The 18,720-nt window shown below is 37.6% G+C and overlaps 1 protein-coding gene across 1 annotated transcript; it reads right to left on the bottom strand.

Moving 5' to 3' along the window:
- Positions 1–475: 475 nt before the first annotated feature.
- Positions 476–12,415, bottom strand: LOC106911195 (interleukin-1 receptor-like 1). Its single transcript, XM_014977971.2, has 11 exons — positions 12,101–12,415; positions 10,635–10,881; positions 6,931–7,114; positions 6,658–6,808; positions 6,331–6,396; positions 5,540–5,666; positions 5,034–5,182; positions 3,981–4,118; positions 2,786–2,950; positions 2,507–2,640; positions 476–1,182 (listed from the first exon to the last, which is right to left on the bottom strand). Exons 1-11 carry the CDS (start codon positions 12,162–12,164, stop codon positions 934–936), a joined length of 1,674 nt encoding a protein of 557 aa, XP_014833457.2. The 5' UTR covers positions 12,165–12,415; the 3' UTR covers positions 476–933.
- Between the last annotated feature and the right edge of the window lie 6,305 nt (positions 12,416–18,720).

Here is an 18,720-nt window from a genome sequence, read left to right as displayed (position 1 = left end):
AAGATTCAAGGAGTTTGAACACATTTCTGAGTCACTGTACAGTGCAGCCTTGACTTTTCTCTCTAGGCGGTTTCACAATCAATCAATCAAACATTGCAACACACGACCAAAACACTTCATATTGGCCACATTGGGCGACATTTCATAAGAGGTAATGCCTGTTCTGACTCACTGGGTGGATGAGTGAGTCAGTGACTCATGACCACAATGGCCTCGTTAATACAAATGTCCCAAAAAATGACCGAATCCCAACCGGTGATCGAATGGAAGAAAGTTTCTGAGTAAAAAGTGAAACTTCTTCAGGAAACAGAAGAATCCAGCTGTCCTGAATGATTGAGAATCTACGTCAACACTGTGTCACAGTGAGGAATACGTTTGATGAAATATAAAGTTAAGTGGAAAGTTTTATATTTTTAGGACCTAAATGACAATAATTTCTATCAGTAACAGAAATAACAAAATCAGGCAAAAGAAAGATGTTTCCAAATCTGTTTATTTAAAAAAAAACTGATTAAACTTTAACAAAAACTTCAGGTGTGTGTCTGTGTCTGTTGATTTTTTTGTTAAAACATGTTTGTTTTTCATTCAGTAGAAAATCCAGAAATTTTACAAGTAGGAGCAGAAATACTTCATAATAAAATTACTGAAGTTAAAGTAGAAAGTACAACGTAATAAAAATATTCATAAAAGTAAATTTTTCCCGAAAAGTTCCTCAAGTAAATGTATTTGAGTAAATATAACTAGTTACAAACCAACTCTGTCTGTGAGACATTGAAGCTTTAAGATATCTGACAGACTGTAGTATTACACTAACATTTGAGGAGTTAAAGTAGAACTAAAATTAAATGAAGTCCTTCATCTTTACTCATTGTAGAGAATCCGTCCGTCATTTCAGTTTAATTTTCCATGTTCACATTTCAAAGCTCAGTGGTTTTAGATGATGGCAGATGAATCTCGTTTTCTGGCAGGTCGGACTGGCATCAGGTATCGCACTCTCTTCCAGAAGCGCGAGCTGCACTTGGAGGCTGCCCGTGAGCCCTTCGGAAACCTGACGGGGGCGCTCTGACGGATCAGGTGCTGCAGGCCTGGAGGAAGGTGCGAGTATCCTTGTGGCCCCATCTCTCCGAGCTGAATCAGAATCACACTCATCTCCCTCTGCACCAGCGCGTGGTGAAGCCCGACCTGGAGAATATTTAGACCTCGTTCAGTTGACCGGTTTAGAAAAACAAAAATATTTTATTATTATTTACGACGTGCTTGAGCCACAACCAGCCAGCGGTTCATAGAAGCAAAAAGAGACCGTGGCCCTTGTAGACAACTTCACCTCAGAGGCAGCTGTTGCTATGGTAACACTGTTTATCACGCTTTATATTTTTTTCTTTGGTGCTTTACTCACATCGGTTTTGACATTTGCACAACAGTTAGTGTATTTTTAAAGCGGTACAAATTGCAAAATCTGAGTGATATTCTGCAAAAGCTCGTCACTCACAGTTCAGTCCTCAAGTTCAATAGTCCATGTCAATGACGGCGTCAGCGAAATGAAAAGTCCTGACGCCGTGACTATGAATCAGAGGGTCAAATGGCCTAAGCTGGACTTCAGTATGACATTTCAGTCTGGAAAGGTTTTCTAGTGTGAAAAAAGCTTGAACTACTACTTGAAAATACCCAGCACAGTAGGAGACGCTGTTTGAAATATAGAGTCGCTGTGTTTAGTGAATATGATGCTTCACTCCTGGGCAACATCGACGTGCGAGTGCTGTGTTTTGTTGTCCATTATGTAACAGTTGATTGGAAGAACTCAGACACTTGGCTGTAAGTTGTTCTATTTGACGGTAATAATTATTTGATATCTGAAATGTTTTGCGAACCAAACGTGTCACTTTGACCACGAGCGTTCCCGTTTAGGTCTGTGTGTCAACGGTTTCAAAAATGTGGAGTCTGAGTTGACAACTTCGTCAACGCAATCAATAAAAACCGTAAGTGACTGTGGGTGGGAGGCTCATCATCGGCTCCAACTCATGCTTCACAGTACATTAGTAATTTAGACCTCGTCTTAACCTCATTTAACCTTAGAGAAACTGTTCAACTTGGGAAATACTTTTAGGAAAATGACATGCAAAGAATTAGCTTGACTGGTTTTGACATCCTGTTCAATAAAATTAGGTTTACAGGTCTTGTAGGAAACAACTCATTCAGCTTTGATAGATATAGTTGAATTTGACGGACATTATGTAAGGAAATAAGGATGTTCAAAAGCAGCAGAGAAATGTATGGAAACAATTGATTTAGGTTGGAGTTTCTAAGAATGAAATTACAGATGTTGAATTTGCTAATCAGAGAAATACACCAAAGCACCTGGAAAAAAACTGTAATATGAGAATATCGAGTTGCAATGTGATCTGCTGCCTTGCCATTGGCATTGCAAACACCTAGATTTAATTAAAACAAGAAGAATATGAACTGGATTAATCCCACTCCATGCCCTTTGACCCCCAGACTCTTTTACCTGCCAGTCAAACCCAATGGCTGAGGTTTGGTCTGAGGTGGGATTTTCCATCATCTCAGATCCTGATCCTGGTGTCAGGATGACCATCAGCCTCCTGCTCTGCTTAATGCAGCTCTCCACCAGCTCCACGCGATCTGATGGACCAGAAAAATACTTATTAGTTCAAGTGCATTTCATCCACTGATGCACAATAATCCTATCTCTTTATTCTCTGTATTCACACCCCTTGAACTTTCTCTATAAGCCGAACCTGAGGACAAACAGACTAAAATGACTGACCTTCCCCCGGTATGTCGTCTCTTCCCTGGATGAAGAGTCGATATCCACACTTTTCTTCCAGAACCGAGGGCAGAGTCTTTGTGACAAAGTTGGACAGTTTGTCTTCGGTCTCCTTGTCTAAGCTCTGTGTCTGATAAACCACGTAGGCATCGTACATCTTCATATCTGGGTCACACAAACAACAAGATCTTGAAGATTCCCATTCAGCAGGCAGCGACTTGTTCTGCTAACTTAAATCACAGCTGCTTCCTGAACTGTTTACCTCTCCTTCAACACAACACACAGTAAACCCAGCTCTTCAGCCTCTTACACTCTAAACTCAAAGTTTGCCTTTTTTTTGATTTGTTGAAAATGTGTGCTACTAAACTACATGCAAGGAAAAACAGCTATCATGTCTGATGAGTAACTGATTACAGATCATGATTTGGATGTGGTCCCATTAAACTTCTTGGTATTTTTTCCTCACCGCCATATTTTTTTCCATTTCAGACCACTTGTTGAAGAGCAATGGGGAGATTCTGAGGCAAACCTCTGATTGTTGCCAGACATGGGCTGTGAAACTCCCCAGATGGTTTGACGTAAATTTGAACTATTTTTAGCTGGTCGTCTTCCTTTAGTATTCCACTCAGTTTGGTCAAATTTCTGTCCAGCTTGATTACATTAATTTTAGACTAAGTGTTTCTTTCTTAGTTGGTATTGAGGAAGAAATACCTTCCAGTTCTTGATAGACTTAAAAAAGTTCTCGTTTCCTGGGTTGTTCTTGATCATCGTAACCAATTTCATTTAATCTTAGAGTAACATTTTGGGTCATGATGGTTGAAACGTGCAGACAAGTCAAGCAATATAAGTTAAGTTTGCATTTTTTGTGATCAACACACTGCCAAAATGTCACATATTCAAACTTGTACACTACATTTTTGTTTCTCAAATTCATTTAAATTGTTGTATCATCACTCCGTCCCAAAGAAGAATGGTTCAAATTAACCACAAAAGGCCCAAAATGAATGTGATATTCACATAAAGTTAAAACAGAATTGTATAAAAAGCAGTTATTTAGCATTGTTCAGTTTTGTGACTGGTTAAAATACTGATAAGTGACTTAAATTCAGCTTATTTATTTAGAGCCTTTTGCTTCAATTGATAGAAATCTCCAGATTTCATCTTTTGAAGAAGGAAAACCTTGACTATTTCGTACCTTCATTGCATTTTCCTGGAGAGAAGTAGGGCCTGAACAACAGAGCGAGGTCAATGGCAAAATACTTCACCAGCAGAGCGGCGAACACAGCAATCACAAACACACACATCCCCGAAACGATGAGGGGAATGATGGACTCTGGAAGACAAATACAAAGATGTTTCAACAAGATTTGTGACAAATCTAACAAAACTCAGCTACAACAATTAATTGTGGGGATTAAGCCAAATGTTCCCAGAGACGTCAGAATACCGACGTCAAGGCCACTGGGATTTAGAAATCAGAAAAACTATTGAAACTTATTTGTTTACTTAAGTGCTTTTCTAATAAATGTAAACGGTAGCCAATTAATGCATGAGTGTGATGGGCAAAATGCAAAAGCCTCAATGCAACATCAAAAGGTTACAGAAGTCATGCTAAACGCGAATGAAACAGAAGCTAACTAAATCAGAAATTATTACTTTACTTGCATGACTTTCATTAACATTGCTTGCATTGTGGCTTTTTGTTGTTGAATTGTGCCTTTTCCTGTTGTGTTGCGGCTTTTGCATTCTGTTGGCCCTCTGTGGCCACCGTAGCAGGGTAGTGACGTGACAAGAGAACCAAGAGATTAGTCAGAAGAATGAAAGAGAATAACAAGGAAACTGAGGAAGGAGACTAATTAAGAGAGAAGCTTAAGTGAGACTAAAGTGATCTGAAATCCAAAGAACAAAACCTGGGAAAAATCTACAGAAAATAATATACAGAAAACTGAAGACAAAAACAAACTAAAATAGAGAAATGAACTAATATGGTAACATCTTAAAGAGAGAAATTGGCAGATTTTGACAAGAACAATGGAACTTAAAAGAAAATCCCGACCCAAACGGCCATGGATATGACAGAATGCTGATTATTGATTCTACATTAATTACTTTTATCTTTGATTTAGTTTTTTTTTTTTTTTTTTTGCAACATTAGCATAGTATCTCCAGTGACATTAAGGATTATAAGCTCCTGTAACTCATATCTTAGGCCAGAAGTTAAAAAGTTTAGGGGAACACCAACACTAACCTCTTTGCTTCAGAGTTAAAGTTACAGAGTTTGCTGTATAAAATCCTGAGACTTTGCACTGAAACTTCTTCTGGAAATCTTCAGCTGAAACCCTTTGGATGGTCAGGACTGCTGTGGAGAAGGTTCTCTTTGAAGGATCCTCAATGTCTCTAAGAAATAAAATAATGTTCCATTAAAAGTTGTACAAACATCAGTGGTGTATAAATGCTTACTGAGTATTGACTTAATTACTAGGACATCAATTTAAATGTCTGTTTCGTTAATGGATATTTAACTAACGTTCCTCCATTTTTCTAATACATTATTATAAAATACTCTAATGGTACACTGGTTCCCCTCAGGAAAAGTTTACAATTCAGAATTTTCATCTAAATTAACCAACTTGTTAAATAGATTATTACGAAATGTTTTGTTACCATAATGGATATCCGTAGGTGGAAAAAGTATAAATTCATAATAATAATCTAAATTAACCACAGCATAATTAACATAATGTTCAGATTTACAATGTGCTGTTCTCGGTGTATCCATCCATCTGCTTCGCTGGTTTTCCATTAATCCACCATGTGGCCTCACAGTCCCGTTCTGCATTAATCCCACAGTGAACGGTGCAGTTCAGCTTCATCCTGGAGCCTGTTGAACACATGATGGTTTGTTACGTTAACATATAGTTTCCATTCACTGTGTGTGTGTTTTATAACAATGTTTCATTTCTACTGAAACCTTAATCAGTAAAAACGTTTGAATTTGACTTTATTGAACATGGTGTAATAAAAGAATAAACAAACTTATATACAAACAAAATATTTTTAAAACAAAGCAAAAGTGTAGAAATAATACAAATATATCTCTAAAAAATGTGTCCATAACGTCAGATGGTAAAAGGTTAAAGGTATCATATTGTTTTATGAATGCTATTTAATTCAATAAAATATTCACCTGAAGCAACAGCTACAATAAAACTGAAGTTGTGTGGAAAAAACCATATCAGACGCCATTAAATGTTGCATGTTTGGTGCCAACAAAATTGTGTTCATTTTTATTATTTTGTAATTTATGCTAATCTGTGCTACTAGATGGATAATGACTATTAGAAGATGGCGGCACAAAATAAACTTCTGTTAGCAACACAAGAAATGAGAAAATCCATCCTAAGTATTTTTTTAATCAGTGATTTTATAACATTACAGCACAATTATGCCCCATTACGGTTTAAAGCAAAGCATCAGACCAGAACTCACCAGGAGTTTAAGGGAGGGATTGATAGCCTTTCTAAGGTTTTAAGTTGTTTTCTTACCTTCATCAGCCAACTGCTCCTTGCTGGTTGGAGAGACAATGGTTGCATTTCGAAAGATGGCTGTTTCTACAAGGGAGCAGATTTGAAACGTTTTCACTGTGTTGTGCTTCGTTAGGCACTGCAGAGCGTTGCATTAAGAACAAAAACTATACATATGAACTGAAATCAACTAAAGTGAGAATCTAATACCAGTTTGATGAAACAAATGTGACAAAGAAGCAAAAACAGAGTGGAGGGAGCAAATACTTTTTCTCTTCACTTTATAATTATTAGGACAAAGCTCATGCCTGTCTGCATCTGAACAGCCAACAGTCTAAAAGGACTCACTTAAAACAAAAAGTCTCCTGGATCCAGAAGAGTTGTACAGCTTGTGGTTGTGAGTCCAGGTACATATGCAGGTGTAGATGTCCTCATCGTCTTTTGTTGCATTATTTACCCACAGGCTTTCTCTGTGTTCACCAGGAATCAGATTCTTTCCCTGCAATAAAAACAAGACAGACGTTAGAAATGATGGAACAGAATTAAATCTTTTAATGTCTTAGAAACCGACCACTTTTGTGATGTGTTTTCACAAAATAAAGTAATCAGAGATTCCCTTACCTTGAACCATGTGAAGTTCCCATTGAATGTTTTGCATGCGTCTTTAACAGGGTCCGGACAAGGAATGTTTATGTTCTGGGCAGAGTTTCGGATAGGTCCATAGGTCAGATTCTCTCGGCTTGTTTCACTGAAGACCTCGATCTTCAGATGATAGTAGAAACATTTACCTGATGGCTCAATGTGCCTGTGGAGAAAGAAACATTCACAGATTAGCTGATCTCAAACATCAAAGACGAAAAAGGATCTTGTAGCCTAGAAATACAACAGAGTTAAAATACAAAGCTACATTAATAAATCTTCTAAAGGTCATGAATGTCCTCAGATCTGTTGCTGTGACTAAAAACTGATAATTTAAGAGTAAAAGTGCAGAATACACTACAACACACTACCTATCCACGGACCAATAGTCAGTACCAAGGTATATTAATCAGTTTTAAAAGCTAACCAATGACATTTCTCATCATATAAAATTAAATCCCAGAGATAATGTCTCAGTGACCAGACTTTTCTCTGCATTTTTGCTGACTTCCCAGATAACTGGAGGCCACTGCTCCTTCCTTTCATTTATAAGAACACCAAATTTGGTTGTTTGAAACTATCTCTGGTTGCTTAACACACAGACTAAAATAAGAGGAGCCCCGCCCGTCACTTCACTGTGTTCTTAAGCATCAGCTGGTAAACCAGGGGCAGTGTGTCTACTAAGCCAATGACTTGCAGACTAGCTACAGGAGCAGACTGTCTTGCTAACCTCACCAACCACTATCAGCTTGTGGATGAACAGCGTTATGCTATTAAACAGCATGACAGCAAAATGGTCACAAATTTAGCTTTTTGGTCTGCTAACACAATGTTACTGTCACTAATAACACAATCTCTGGAATTTCCCCTTATATGTGGGAAGTTTCTGCACTAAAACCATCACTTCCTGCCTTGATGTGGAGATGGGAAAACTCACTTTTTTCAGCAGAGAGACTCAGTGCAATGCAGCTTTTGTTGTTGTGGCTGCTGAAGCATTATCTGTGTGTATGATAAACTGAGCAGTTTTAAAGTTTCCAGTAATAAATGAGTAATTTCTGGTGTTTGTTGAACACCTATGGATGCTATTTTGACTTTGTTTGCTGGCACAGCTAACCACAAAACACTGTAGGTGCACAATGTTTTTAGTTCTTCCTGATTTACTTTAAGCTCTCCTGATAAATAGTGTGCCTACACAGGTTACAGTAAATCCATTGTGCTCAAAAGGCCTTTAAGGTCAGCAAGGATGAAAAAAATGTTTGTTGAAAGTAAGTAGTAAGAATTGAGCAACAGGTTGATTAAAGTAAGCGCGATGTACTGTGAAATCTTTGTAAGCTGTACTTTAAAAATCTTATCAATGAGTCAGTGTAAGATGTGAAAATAGAAAGATAATTATCTATGTTCTTGTCTTGTTGCTTGAGAATTTTAGAGAGTATTTGAAAGTCTGCAAATGATGGCTCATTAGAAGAAGAAGAACATTGACATGCTGAAAAGGTTGTTGTTACCACCACCAGGGAGAGAATGAAAGCATGCAGGATGCCGGCCCTGCAGGACCTACTTTGGGCATCCCTGCTAAGCACATGCCATGAGATTTATACTATGCTGCATGTGCTTTGGTGACAAACATGGCGGACTGCCACGTCTCTCTTTGCAGATGAGGACGGTTGTTTACAGGGCAGGCAACTTCTGGTAAGCTTTGTAGATTCATATTGGTGCATTACCCATGTCATCGCCAAATGTTGGTGTTTGGCCATGACAAAACACCAACATTTGCATGACAAAATATGATTGCTTCCCTCCAACAAGCAATCGTTTCTTAATAGCTGAGACCCTCTGTACGAAGCGAAAACAGTAACTTAGAGACGGTTGCGTTCACTGATGCGTCTTCTGGAAATCTGATGGGGTATTCAAGGTGGGTATTTCATTGGGCGACGATGGTTGGCTTCCTCCCATTTAATGGCAGTCAAAGAGAATTAAAAGCATTGTCAGAAGCACACCTGCAGGTGAAAAACTAGCTTTGTCTGTTTTCTGTACTGTTCGTCTTCCACACAATCTGTGTCGCTGATAACTTCTCCCTTTGGCACTTACGTCAATTAAATGTGTTGCAGAAAAAAGACTTTGCTTGGTAATCAGTTCAATTAAAGTGGTGCAACTAAGAAAGTTCAGTGTTACGTGTTGTAGTCTCAAATAGAAGACCAACAAACATGGATGCATCCACAACCTTATTACTTAAGGCTCTTGATAAAAGACGTCTTCAGTTTGCCATTAGCACATGTAATGGGTTTCATACTCTTCATTATGTTGGTGATGAACATGGCAGAATAAAGTTCACCAGATCCAACAGATTAGTTATTTTTACTGGCTAACAGGAAGCACAACTATTGTTGTTGAGCTCATCATTTCTCGGTTCTTTAAATAAATGTAATCTTTCCTCTGATCACACACTGTTGCTGTGCAGGTGTGCAGAAAAACATGCACTCAGAAAGAATACGGAAACTGATTTTTTGTACATATTACTGTGATACTGACACCTAAAGTTGTTTTTAATATTATTGAGTGTCAATATCTTACTGTAAGTCTTCAGTTTTAGAACCTGTGAATTTTGGTTTTGTTAGTCACAGTTATTCTGTGCTCATTTCACTCCTTTGTTTCAATATTCAAAGTGTTTGTGATTGTTTAGTCATCCCTGTGTTTCTCTGTTGTCATTACGTTACATAATTTTTATTTATTTTTTTATTTTTTTGCCTGTTTTTGTGAGTCTTTTTCCTATGTTGGCCCTGCAGGCTTTACTTGTCAGTCTACATCAGCTGCCCCAGATTATATTCCTAAACCATTGCAACGAATCAGCCTGATCATTTACCTAGTAATCCCCCTCCTCTGTGTTTATACTTTTGCCTTGTAGTCTGTCAGATCCATCCATTCTTTCACATTTTTCTTTCTGTGCATCACCATGTTGCTCTATGCTATTCTCCCTTTGTTTTTCCACTTGTAAGTAGGTTTAAAAATCCTCTCCTAATGATTCTGCCAAGCGTTTGCCTGGCAGAATCATTACAGGCACTAGTGAATAAGACAGATTCAACTATCGGTATAATTCCTGTGGGTTTTTGACTGTGAAGCAAAGAGGAAAAGAGGGAGAGAAAAAAAAACTCATAGCGTATAATTACATGATTACAAATATAATCTAAATGGAGCGATTTATACAAAAATGTTAGTTTTTTTTTTATGTTGATGAAACTATTAAAATAGGTAAATAAGAGTAGCTGTTTTGTCAGCCGCTATAAAAGATGCAGTAAGTGAAAGGATAACAGGAGGAGAAACCCCAGGCAGGCACCAGGATAATCCATATTTGTGTAATATGTGAATGATGTCAAGACTTATATATTTTCAGAAACTTTATTTCAGACAAATTGTGATCAATAAATAAAACCCAGTGCAAGTTAGACCTGTGAATTTGGTTCAAAATGTTTTACCGATGAACTATGAAAGGGAGTCAGTTCATTTTAATCTGGCTGAACGGAGGTAAAAATGACATTTTTAGGGGTGATACTTCAAACACATGACCAGGCTTAAAGTTTAACATAATCCATTAATTTCCTCATATTTAAATCCATGTAGCATTAATATTTCAATATAGCACCACACATGACAAAGCAGCAGCTAAAGAGCTGAACATAAACAAATATTCTTACCTGGCAGAATAGTAGCCAGCATCATCAGTGCTGATGTTTAAGAAAAGCAGCGCTCCTCCATGGTAATGTATCCTGTGTGTCTCGTCTGTGGTGATATTCATGACCTCTGAGCCGTTTTTGAACCACGTAATGTTTTCATCAGGCAGGTTGGGGTCACCCATATCGAAGGGCACATAATAAAATGCTTCGCCTTCAATAACTTTACGTTTGTCCTGGTCCAGGTGAAGGCAGGAAGAATCTGATGTTCCTGAAAGTGAGGAGAAAGAAGATACATAAAAGCAAGAATGGTCAATGTTTAATGGAAATGTACTGCAACATTTAATTTTACCTTCTTTTGGCTACCCTTTTGCAAAGCTCTTTGTGGAACTGATCTTTTAAAATGTGCTTTATAGAGACACTTTCACTTTCTTTCTTGCTTAATTAAGGATTTAGGGGATTCAGATTTATTTGTGTCCCAAATGGGCAATTGATGTTACAGCAAATATAAAAGCTAAAAAATAAAGTATGAAAGTAAAAAAAAAAAAAAAAAATCAATAAGACATACAAAAAACCCCATCAAATATAAATAAATAAATAACATGAGCGTATTTCATTGTCGATCGACAGTTGCTATGAACACTAACAATCAGGTGCGAGTCCCTCTACCTTCATTAAAAGAGAAATTTCTGCAGAAACAAAAGAGTTTGTACCTGTTAATTTTTAAACTAGCAAGTCTGAGCTGGAGGCCTGAAGGCAGAAACTGGACCTCAGCATGTGAAGGATGAGAGCTGCCAGCAAGAATGCCTTTAGTTTTCCTGATGATCTGAGCAGTTCTGTAAGTGAGCATTGTTCAACTCCTAACATCTTATTACTAGCATGTATTACTCTGCTAAGGGCATTTTTTGACCTGATACTAAGATTTCCAAGCCAACAGAGGAGAGAAAAAGTCAACACAGATTCAGAACATGATCTATAAAATAAGATCAATGACTTATCAACCTGAAACTGCGAGCTTTCTTAGACCAAACAATCTTTGCTGGCCTTCTTTTTTTTCAGGTTCTCTGAATGGCAGGTAAATTTTAACTTATTATCCGAAATAGTCCTGAGATATTTGTAGTTTTCCACCGTCTCCACTGTCTGTCCTTTAATTACCGTTTGATTTGTGTTATGGCGCTTCTGTCTAAAATCAATGCACATTTGTGCATTTAGGGGAGTTACCAAAAAGGTGTCTAAGGTGTGACATCATTCCCAGAATATTTGTTTTTCTCTGTCATTTGTCATGCAAGTCAGTAAAAACAAACTTTGCTTTGTTTCCTTTATATTTGCCCTCTGGTGTGCATGTTCACATTATGAACTGTATCTCTCATCATAAGCCATAAACTCTGCAGTCAAAGTTGATGATTTTTCTTACATCTTGCGTCTCATTCCTCTAAATGATGAAGAGTAATATTTTTTTCTTTTGTCTATGTTCTTTGTGCACACACTACCTGATATCCCATCAGATGTGGACATCACCATGACGACGGACAGGAGAAGCCTCGAGACGTCCATTAGCTGAAAGAGACAAAGTTCATTCTCAAACTGTTCAGATCTTCAAATTCCTGTCTGCTTCTCACACATGTGGCTTAAACAATCTTATTTTTCCTCCGTCTCACTGGTAGATTTTCTTTGACAACAGGGGCTCTAGAAAGTTCAGCAGATGATTACGATCTGTGCAGTTACAAAATCATTTTCTGAAGAACGTTATCAGAAATCATGTTTCACAAACTAGAAAACTGCAAAAACAACATCCTGTTTTTTTTTCTTTGCAGCTATAAATACAGTAAACCAGAAGTTGTTGTCAGTAAAAACTCAGACACTTTATGAGCTTTCACTGCAGTGCTACAACGGAAAACCTGTTAGCAGAGAAGTGTGAACTCACAGTTTTTACATTGTGCAGGCCGACTCTCATACTGTCATGTTTCAATTTCATCTGGATTTGACTGACAGTGGTTCAAATTTACAACAGCTATTTTGAAAAAGGAACAGAGTGATGTAACTTTATACCACTGAATGAACTAACAAGGTGCTGCTCATTTCCTTTGTCGGTGGGTTGAGTCAACTGTAGCTTCACTGTTATGATTGGATGACTCATCGACACAATATCTGGATGATCAGTGAACTGTTTTTCATTTTAACTTACCATTCTCAATAATCACACACAGCTACACGACTAGAACTTGGATCCACACACAGGTGATTTCAGGTGATCTCTACACTTACTGCTCCTGGACATGAAGACGCCACTCGTTGCTGCGGTTCTCTGACAGCGACCTTTGGGGATTTTTGTGACCTTTGTGCTGACTAAGTGATCTTGAGATACTGTCTTATTTGCCACATTTCCAGTCGTTTACTGCTTGGCCTGTAGCCATTTTCTTGCATCCATTTCCTGAGTCATGAAGATCAATAAACGTCTTTCCCGTTGAGAACAATGCCTGATGGCTTACGAACGGCCTGACACTCGTATGCAGCTAAAATATTGTGATGAATAATTAGTGTTGGACCAAAAGCATTAGGGTGTCTTTCCCTCTCAATACTAAGCTAACTGTCACACACAAAAAGATACCTTGTCGTGGTTACAGAATAGTCCGGTGTTAATTTTTACCTCAAGCCACAATGTAAGTTGATGTTGTTGCTTGGCTATCACCAGAAACTCCTGGTCAGAAATCTGACCAAGACAGGATGTCTCATTCGATTTCTCTGAAACACTGTGATGTTTTGTTACACAGATTATGTTCCTGAGATCATCAACACAGGCGATGAGTAAAAGCTGTCAACTCGTGTCATAATGCCATTTAAAGAGAATAAACCTATTCCACTGGTTTAGAGTTCACAATTTATTTATGAACATCTTCTAATCCTCAAGTTTTACTGATGCTTTTGTGTCAAGATGTTTTTTTCAGCATGTGAAAACATTAATAGTTTTAATGAAAAATTCAGGTTTTATATTAGCGTTCATGTTCGTCTGTTTGTGTAGCTTGTCATAAATGGATGGGTGGGGTTATAAGAATGCTGTGTTTTGAAGTGTGTCCTTACAGAGGACACTATAACATTTGATTGACAGTCAAATCAATCAAACAAAGCCAATGTGCACAATTAAAGACCATTTGGAAATTTACATTGGAACAGACTTTGTATGAAGTGTCACCTTCAAACCACATTTCAGCTCAGATTCAAAAAGTCAGTGTCTAAACTTTTGCACTTAAAATGATCAAATTCTTTCCAGATTTCTTACAAAAGCAAAAGTTACCATTTAGGGATTTGCTGCAGTTTCACAGAGATCAGATCCCAACTTCAAAGTGCATGTTGACGTTTTCGTACATACATTATGCAACATAGAGGGGCTGTCCCTCTGTATTGATTGGATATAAAGCAAGTTAACATCTGAACAAACGGGTTCAAAGTGTGTCTGATGGATCTGTTTTTGTTTCTTGAATCTCATTCGGCTGAATGAGCCACATTGCCCACATTAAAAACAACCACAAGTGAAAGAACCCCTATTTGGAGGATGTTGAAAAACCTTTAGACGTCAGGTTTCTGTGTTGTAGTGTGATTTTAATATCCAGTCATACAATACAGCTGCAAACACAAAAGCTTAGATATCTAAAGCTTTATGCATTTTGATATCTAACATCTGCAGCTATTAGTTATCCAAAGATTTGCTGAGAAATATAACTCACCAGACTGGGAATAACTGTTTAAAAACACCAAACAATGACAGATTTACTTTATAAGGATGACACTCAAATATATAAAGTTATGAACAAAGTCAAGTATTTTAAAGACTAAAATGAAAACAATATAACAAGTATACCACTATAACTAAATGTCAAATTGAGCCAGAGAGAAGAAACATTTTCCAAATGTTTTTCCTTTTCAATACTTGTGAAGCTCGTAAAAATGTCAGAACAGGCTCTGATAGAAAATACCAGAGCAATGATGCATGTGTAAAACAAATCTCACTTTAACATAAACTTTAGGTGTGTTTATGCTGCATGTTTTGGTTAAAATGTGTCCAATGTGACTCACATCGGTTAATGTTTGCAAAAATGTTATTTGAAAAGAAGCAATGCAGTATGATTATAATCACTCAAATAAAATAAAAACGTGCGGCGAAGGAAAACTACTTAGAAGTATATTTTCCCCAAACAGTTCCTGGATTCTCAATCTGCAGGAAACATGTTTCAACCAAAAATTCACCAGACACAGACGCACACCTGCAGATTTTGTAAAAAAAAACAATCACAATTTTTATTGAAACATCTTTATTTGTCTAATTTTTTTTATTTTTATGTTTTTTTGTTACTTACAAGAATTATTGTCATTTTGGTCCTTAAAATACCAAAACCTCTACTCTTATATTTTGGTCCGTCTGATGATGTAACTGCTAAATATTAATTACGATAACCACTTACTCAGTACTCTGAGGATGATTTTTACCAAATAATTGCTTTACTCTTTCGTACGGCTACTTTTTTACTTTTAATTCTTGAGTAAGAACATGTTGAAGTAGTGCTGCTCCTACTGGAGGACAGTTTTCGGGTACTCTGCCCACCTCTGTCTGCATCTCAATCCTAACAATAATACTAGGAACAGTATATTTTGCCAAATTCTCTAATTATAAGAAACGTTTGATGATTTTAGCAGCCCGCTCGTTTGTATAAAAGCACGCAGTACACCAGCGCATGTACATTCAATGTAAGTTTCTGCTTACCTCGACTGCTCAGGTTGACTGACTTCTGAGAAAAGTTTGCTGCCAGCCTGAGCTCTTATCTTTTGCATCGACCCTCCTCTATTGCTAGAAAAAAAAAAAAGAAACAAAGAAACGGAAATTAATGAGGATTAAACGCGCGCGCGCTCACGCCAGAGCTGCTTAGAGAGCCAGAAGAAGAAGAAGAAGATGAAGAAGAAGAAGAAGAAGAAGAGCAGCAGGAGCGCATCCAGCGCTGGATGCGCTCCTGCTGCTCTTACTTGTTTGTGGAAGACGTTCTTGACAGTTTACAGTTCTTCAGCCTGACTCACGGTTCTCTAGCGCTGTCCTGCCTTATATGAGCCGCGTGCGGGTCCTAATGGGCTTGTTTTCCTTCCTGGATGTGAATTAACCAAGGAATAGACCTGGACACGTCCATGGGATTCATGAAATAGAATACACCGTGAATCCCATGCAACTATACGCGCCTAAAAATAGGCAGTGTCCATCTGCAGAGTGAACACACACTAAGGCTACACTCTAAAAAGTGTTTTTGGATGTAGTTAGTTAGTTTTTTTGTTGTTGTTTTTTTTACATTAATCTAACTTAATTCATTTGGTTTATTGATGACAACTTACTTACAGGTGCTGGTCATAAAATTAGAATATTGTGATAAAGTTCATTATTTTCCATAATGTCATGATAAAAATTAAATTGTCATATATTTTAGATTCATTGCACACCAACTGAAATATTTCAGGTCTTTTATTGTTTTAATTTTGATGATTTTGGCAAACAGCTCATGAAAACCCAAAATCCCTGTCTCAAAAAATTAGAATATTATGAAAATGTTCTCTGAACGAGCAATAAAAATAATCATCTGAATCAACAAAGTAACTCTAAACACCTGAAAAAGATTCCTGAGGCCTTTAAAAACTCCCAGCCTGGTTCATTACTCAAAACCGCAATCATGGGTCAGACTGCTGACCTGACTGCTGTCCAGAAGGCCATCACTGACATCCTCAAGCAAGAGGGTGAGAAACAGAAAGAAATTTCTGAACGAATCGGCTGTTTGCAGAGTGTTATATCAAGGCACCTCAGTGGGAAGTCAGTAGGAAGGAAAAAGTGTGGCAGAAAACGCTGCACAACGAGAAGAGGTGACCGGACCCTGAGGAAGATTGTGGAGAAGGGCCGATCTTTAGGGCATAGAGGCTAACAAAGCAGATCACAAACTCTTCTGGGTTGTCATTTTGTCCTGCTAACTCCTAAAGGTAGCATAAGAAATGGACCGTCTGTATTTTGGTATTAATAAATGGAATTCATGAATTCAATTCTCTGACTCTTCTTTAACCTCATACATCAAGAACTCAGCATGGAGAACGGACTAATTCTCCACAAAACACAGCTAATGAGTTACAGTAGTCTATGTGTGTCGTAATAAAGACATGACAGACTTTTTCAAAATCTCCAAAACAGAAGCAGGACTTTACTTTGACTAAACGATTAGCTGAAAGATCTGACATTTGAACTCTCTTGTTTTTCTAGCTTTTAAAAACAAAAACTGTCAAAGAAAGTACAAAGATGTCCAACAGAGAACCACTGATGTTTTGAGTCAGGGACCAAAGAATCTTGTCAGGGTTAAAAGAGTTGTTGTTGTTATTGGTTTTTTTTTGTTTGTTTGTTTGTTTTATCTTTATGGACATGCAAATCTAAATGAAATGGGATATTAATAAACTTTCAATAAACAGACATGTAAAACACAATGTGAGATTTATGAGAAACGGAGTCATATTTTGCACCTCAAATCTTTTTAAAATCTCATCTCACTTTCATGAACTCTGTGTTGTGTCTCGTCTTATTTGCATCCTTGAGGTTGAAACTGAACATTTGCAATGCAGAGCGATTGAGATTACAAACCCAGAGACGCAACCGGCTCGTTTTAATATTCCTCAAAGCTGCCCATCAAGTGAAGTGCAAATGTGTGGAGAGCTGCAAACCTGTTGAAAAGCACGATCTGTTCAGAGGGAGTCGCAGCGTTTCCTTCTGATTGCTTCAGCACAGGAAATAAGACGGAAACCAGATTATATGATTAAACTGAACTGAACTCATGGGTTTCCACTTTTGCTGACTTTTGGTTTAGAGTGTCCTGATTAGGGTTATTTGGTTTCTCTGCCCAAAACACTCAGCATTAATGGAAAACAAACATTTCTTTTTGGCTTTTCGTTGAACCTTGATTACAGAAATTCTTTTTTTTTTCTTTTTTTTTAGCTAGAATGCAGCTTTGAATCTGAGAGAAAATCTGTGGAGAGAGCCAAAGATTGGGGTGACAATGAGGCCTTTTCGAGGGTTTGAGTGGTGTAACTCCAAAAACAAGAGATTTCTCCATTAATTACTGTATGTGGGGCCATGCTTTGGAACCAGGAAGTTTAGTGACATCATCCGTTAAGGTTGACAAAACTCTGCAATACAAAAACAGAGTTTTGCTTATAATAAAATCAAAAATAGTCATTCCACTTGACAAGCAAACTGAGTTTTTGTCATTTCTCTCCACCTTTTACCCATCCGGCTAAAAATGGAATCAAAATATTTAATCTAAAAATGCATATTGTCATCCAAATGGTTGATGTGTTTTCATTTAATTTGTGTTCTGTCATTGTTATTTGTGTCTTAGTGAAACTACGTTCTTGGGTTTGCTTCTGAGTGCCAGTAAAGCTACAGCTCAGCCAGATGTGGCCGATGCCTTGTTCCAAGAGGCTTTATTTATTCCAAAACCAGTTACTGATCTGATTAATTAAAGGACGGCAATGGCAACTAAGCATTTGGTGCAGGTAAACGAGGAAAGTGTTAGCTTTGAAGAGCCCTCCGACTAGCATAACATCTCTATTTAACATTTGACCGAGTGCTTTTCATTGAGAGAAAGTCCGTTAGTGTGTCAGTGAAAGCCAGTCCTCTGAGTAGACTGTTGCAAATAACAGCTCAGCTACTGTCAGCTCTTTCCATTAGTGAATCTCTATTCCAAAAATTTAAAAAATGCTGCTAAAGCAAAAGTTTGTGGTAACTTTACTGCTATCGTTTCTCCTGAGAGTCTTCTGAAAACGTCCAGCCTCACTGAAACAATATTCCTCGTTCAAACCACCATGAGTAAAAACCTCCTTTTGGGTGTTAACTGTTTTCCTCAGTGACTCAGTTTCCTTCCAGACGACTGCATCACGTAAAGTGGGTATTGCAAACTGCTTGCAGGTGTGATCGTCTTAGACAAAACGGTCAGCTCAGCAGAGGGTCTTAATGTTTGGAAAGAGAAAAAAAAGTATAAGGAATGGTGAAGTCAGACAAATAGACGATGTTGGTTTAAAAAAGAAAATAAGAGAAGACAGAGGC

Source organism: Poecilia mexicana, unplaced genomic scaffold, assembly GCF_051168715.1.
Source record: "Poecilia mexicana isolate PSO_F unplaced genomic scaffold, ASM5116871v1 scaffold_2, whole genome shotgun sequence".
NCBI lineage: Eukaryota > Metazoa > Chordata > Actinopteri > Cyprinodontiformes > Poeciliidae > Poecilia > Poecilia mexicana.
The sequence above is the reverse complement of the archived record's forward strand: the minus strand, read 5'-3'. Positions and strand labels throughout refer to the sequence as shown.

Coding starts and splice junctions, on each gene's coding strand:
- LOC106911195 (XM_014977971.2), bottom strand. CDS start 12,164: ATGGACGTCTCGAGGCTTCTCCTGTCCGTCGTCATGGTGATGTCCACA. Junction 4,119..5,033: donor TTTAACTCTGAAGCAAAGAG/GTTAGTGTTGGT, acceptor TTTGTCTTCCAG/AGTCCATCATTCCCCTCATC. Junction 1,183..2,506: donor CCATTGGGTTTGACTGGCAG/GTAAAAGAGTCT, acceptor AATATTCTCCAG/GTCGGGCTTCACCACGCGCT.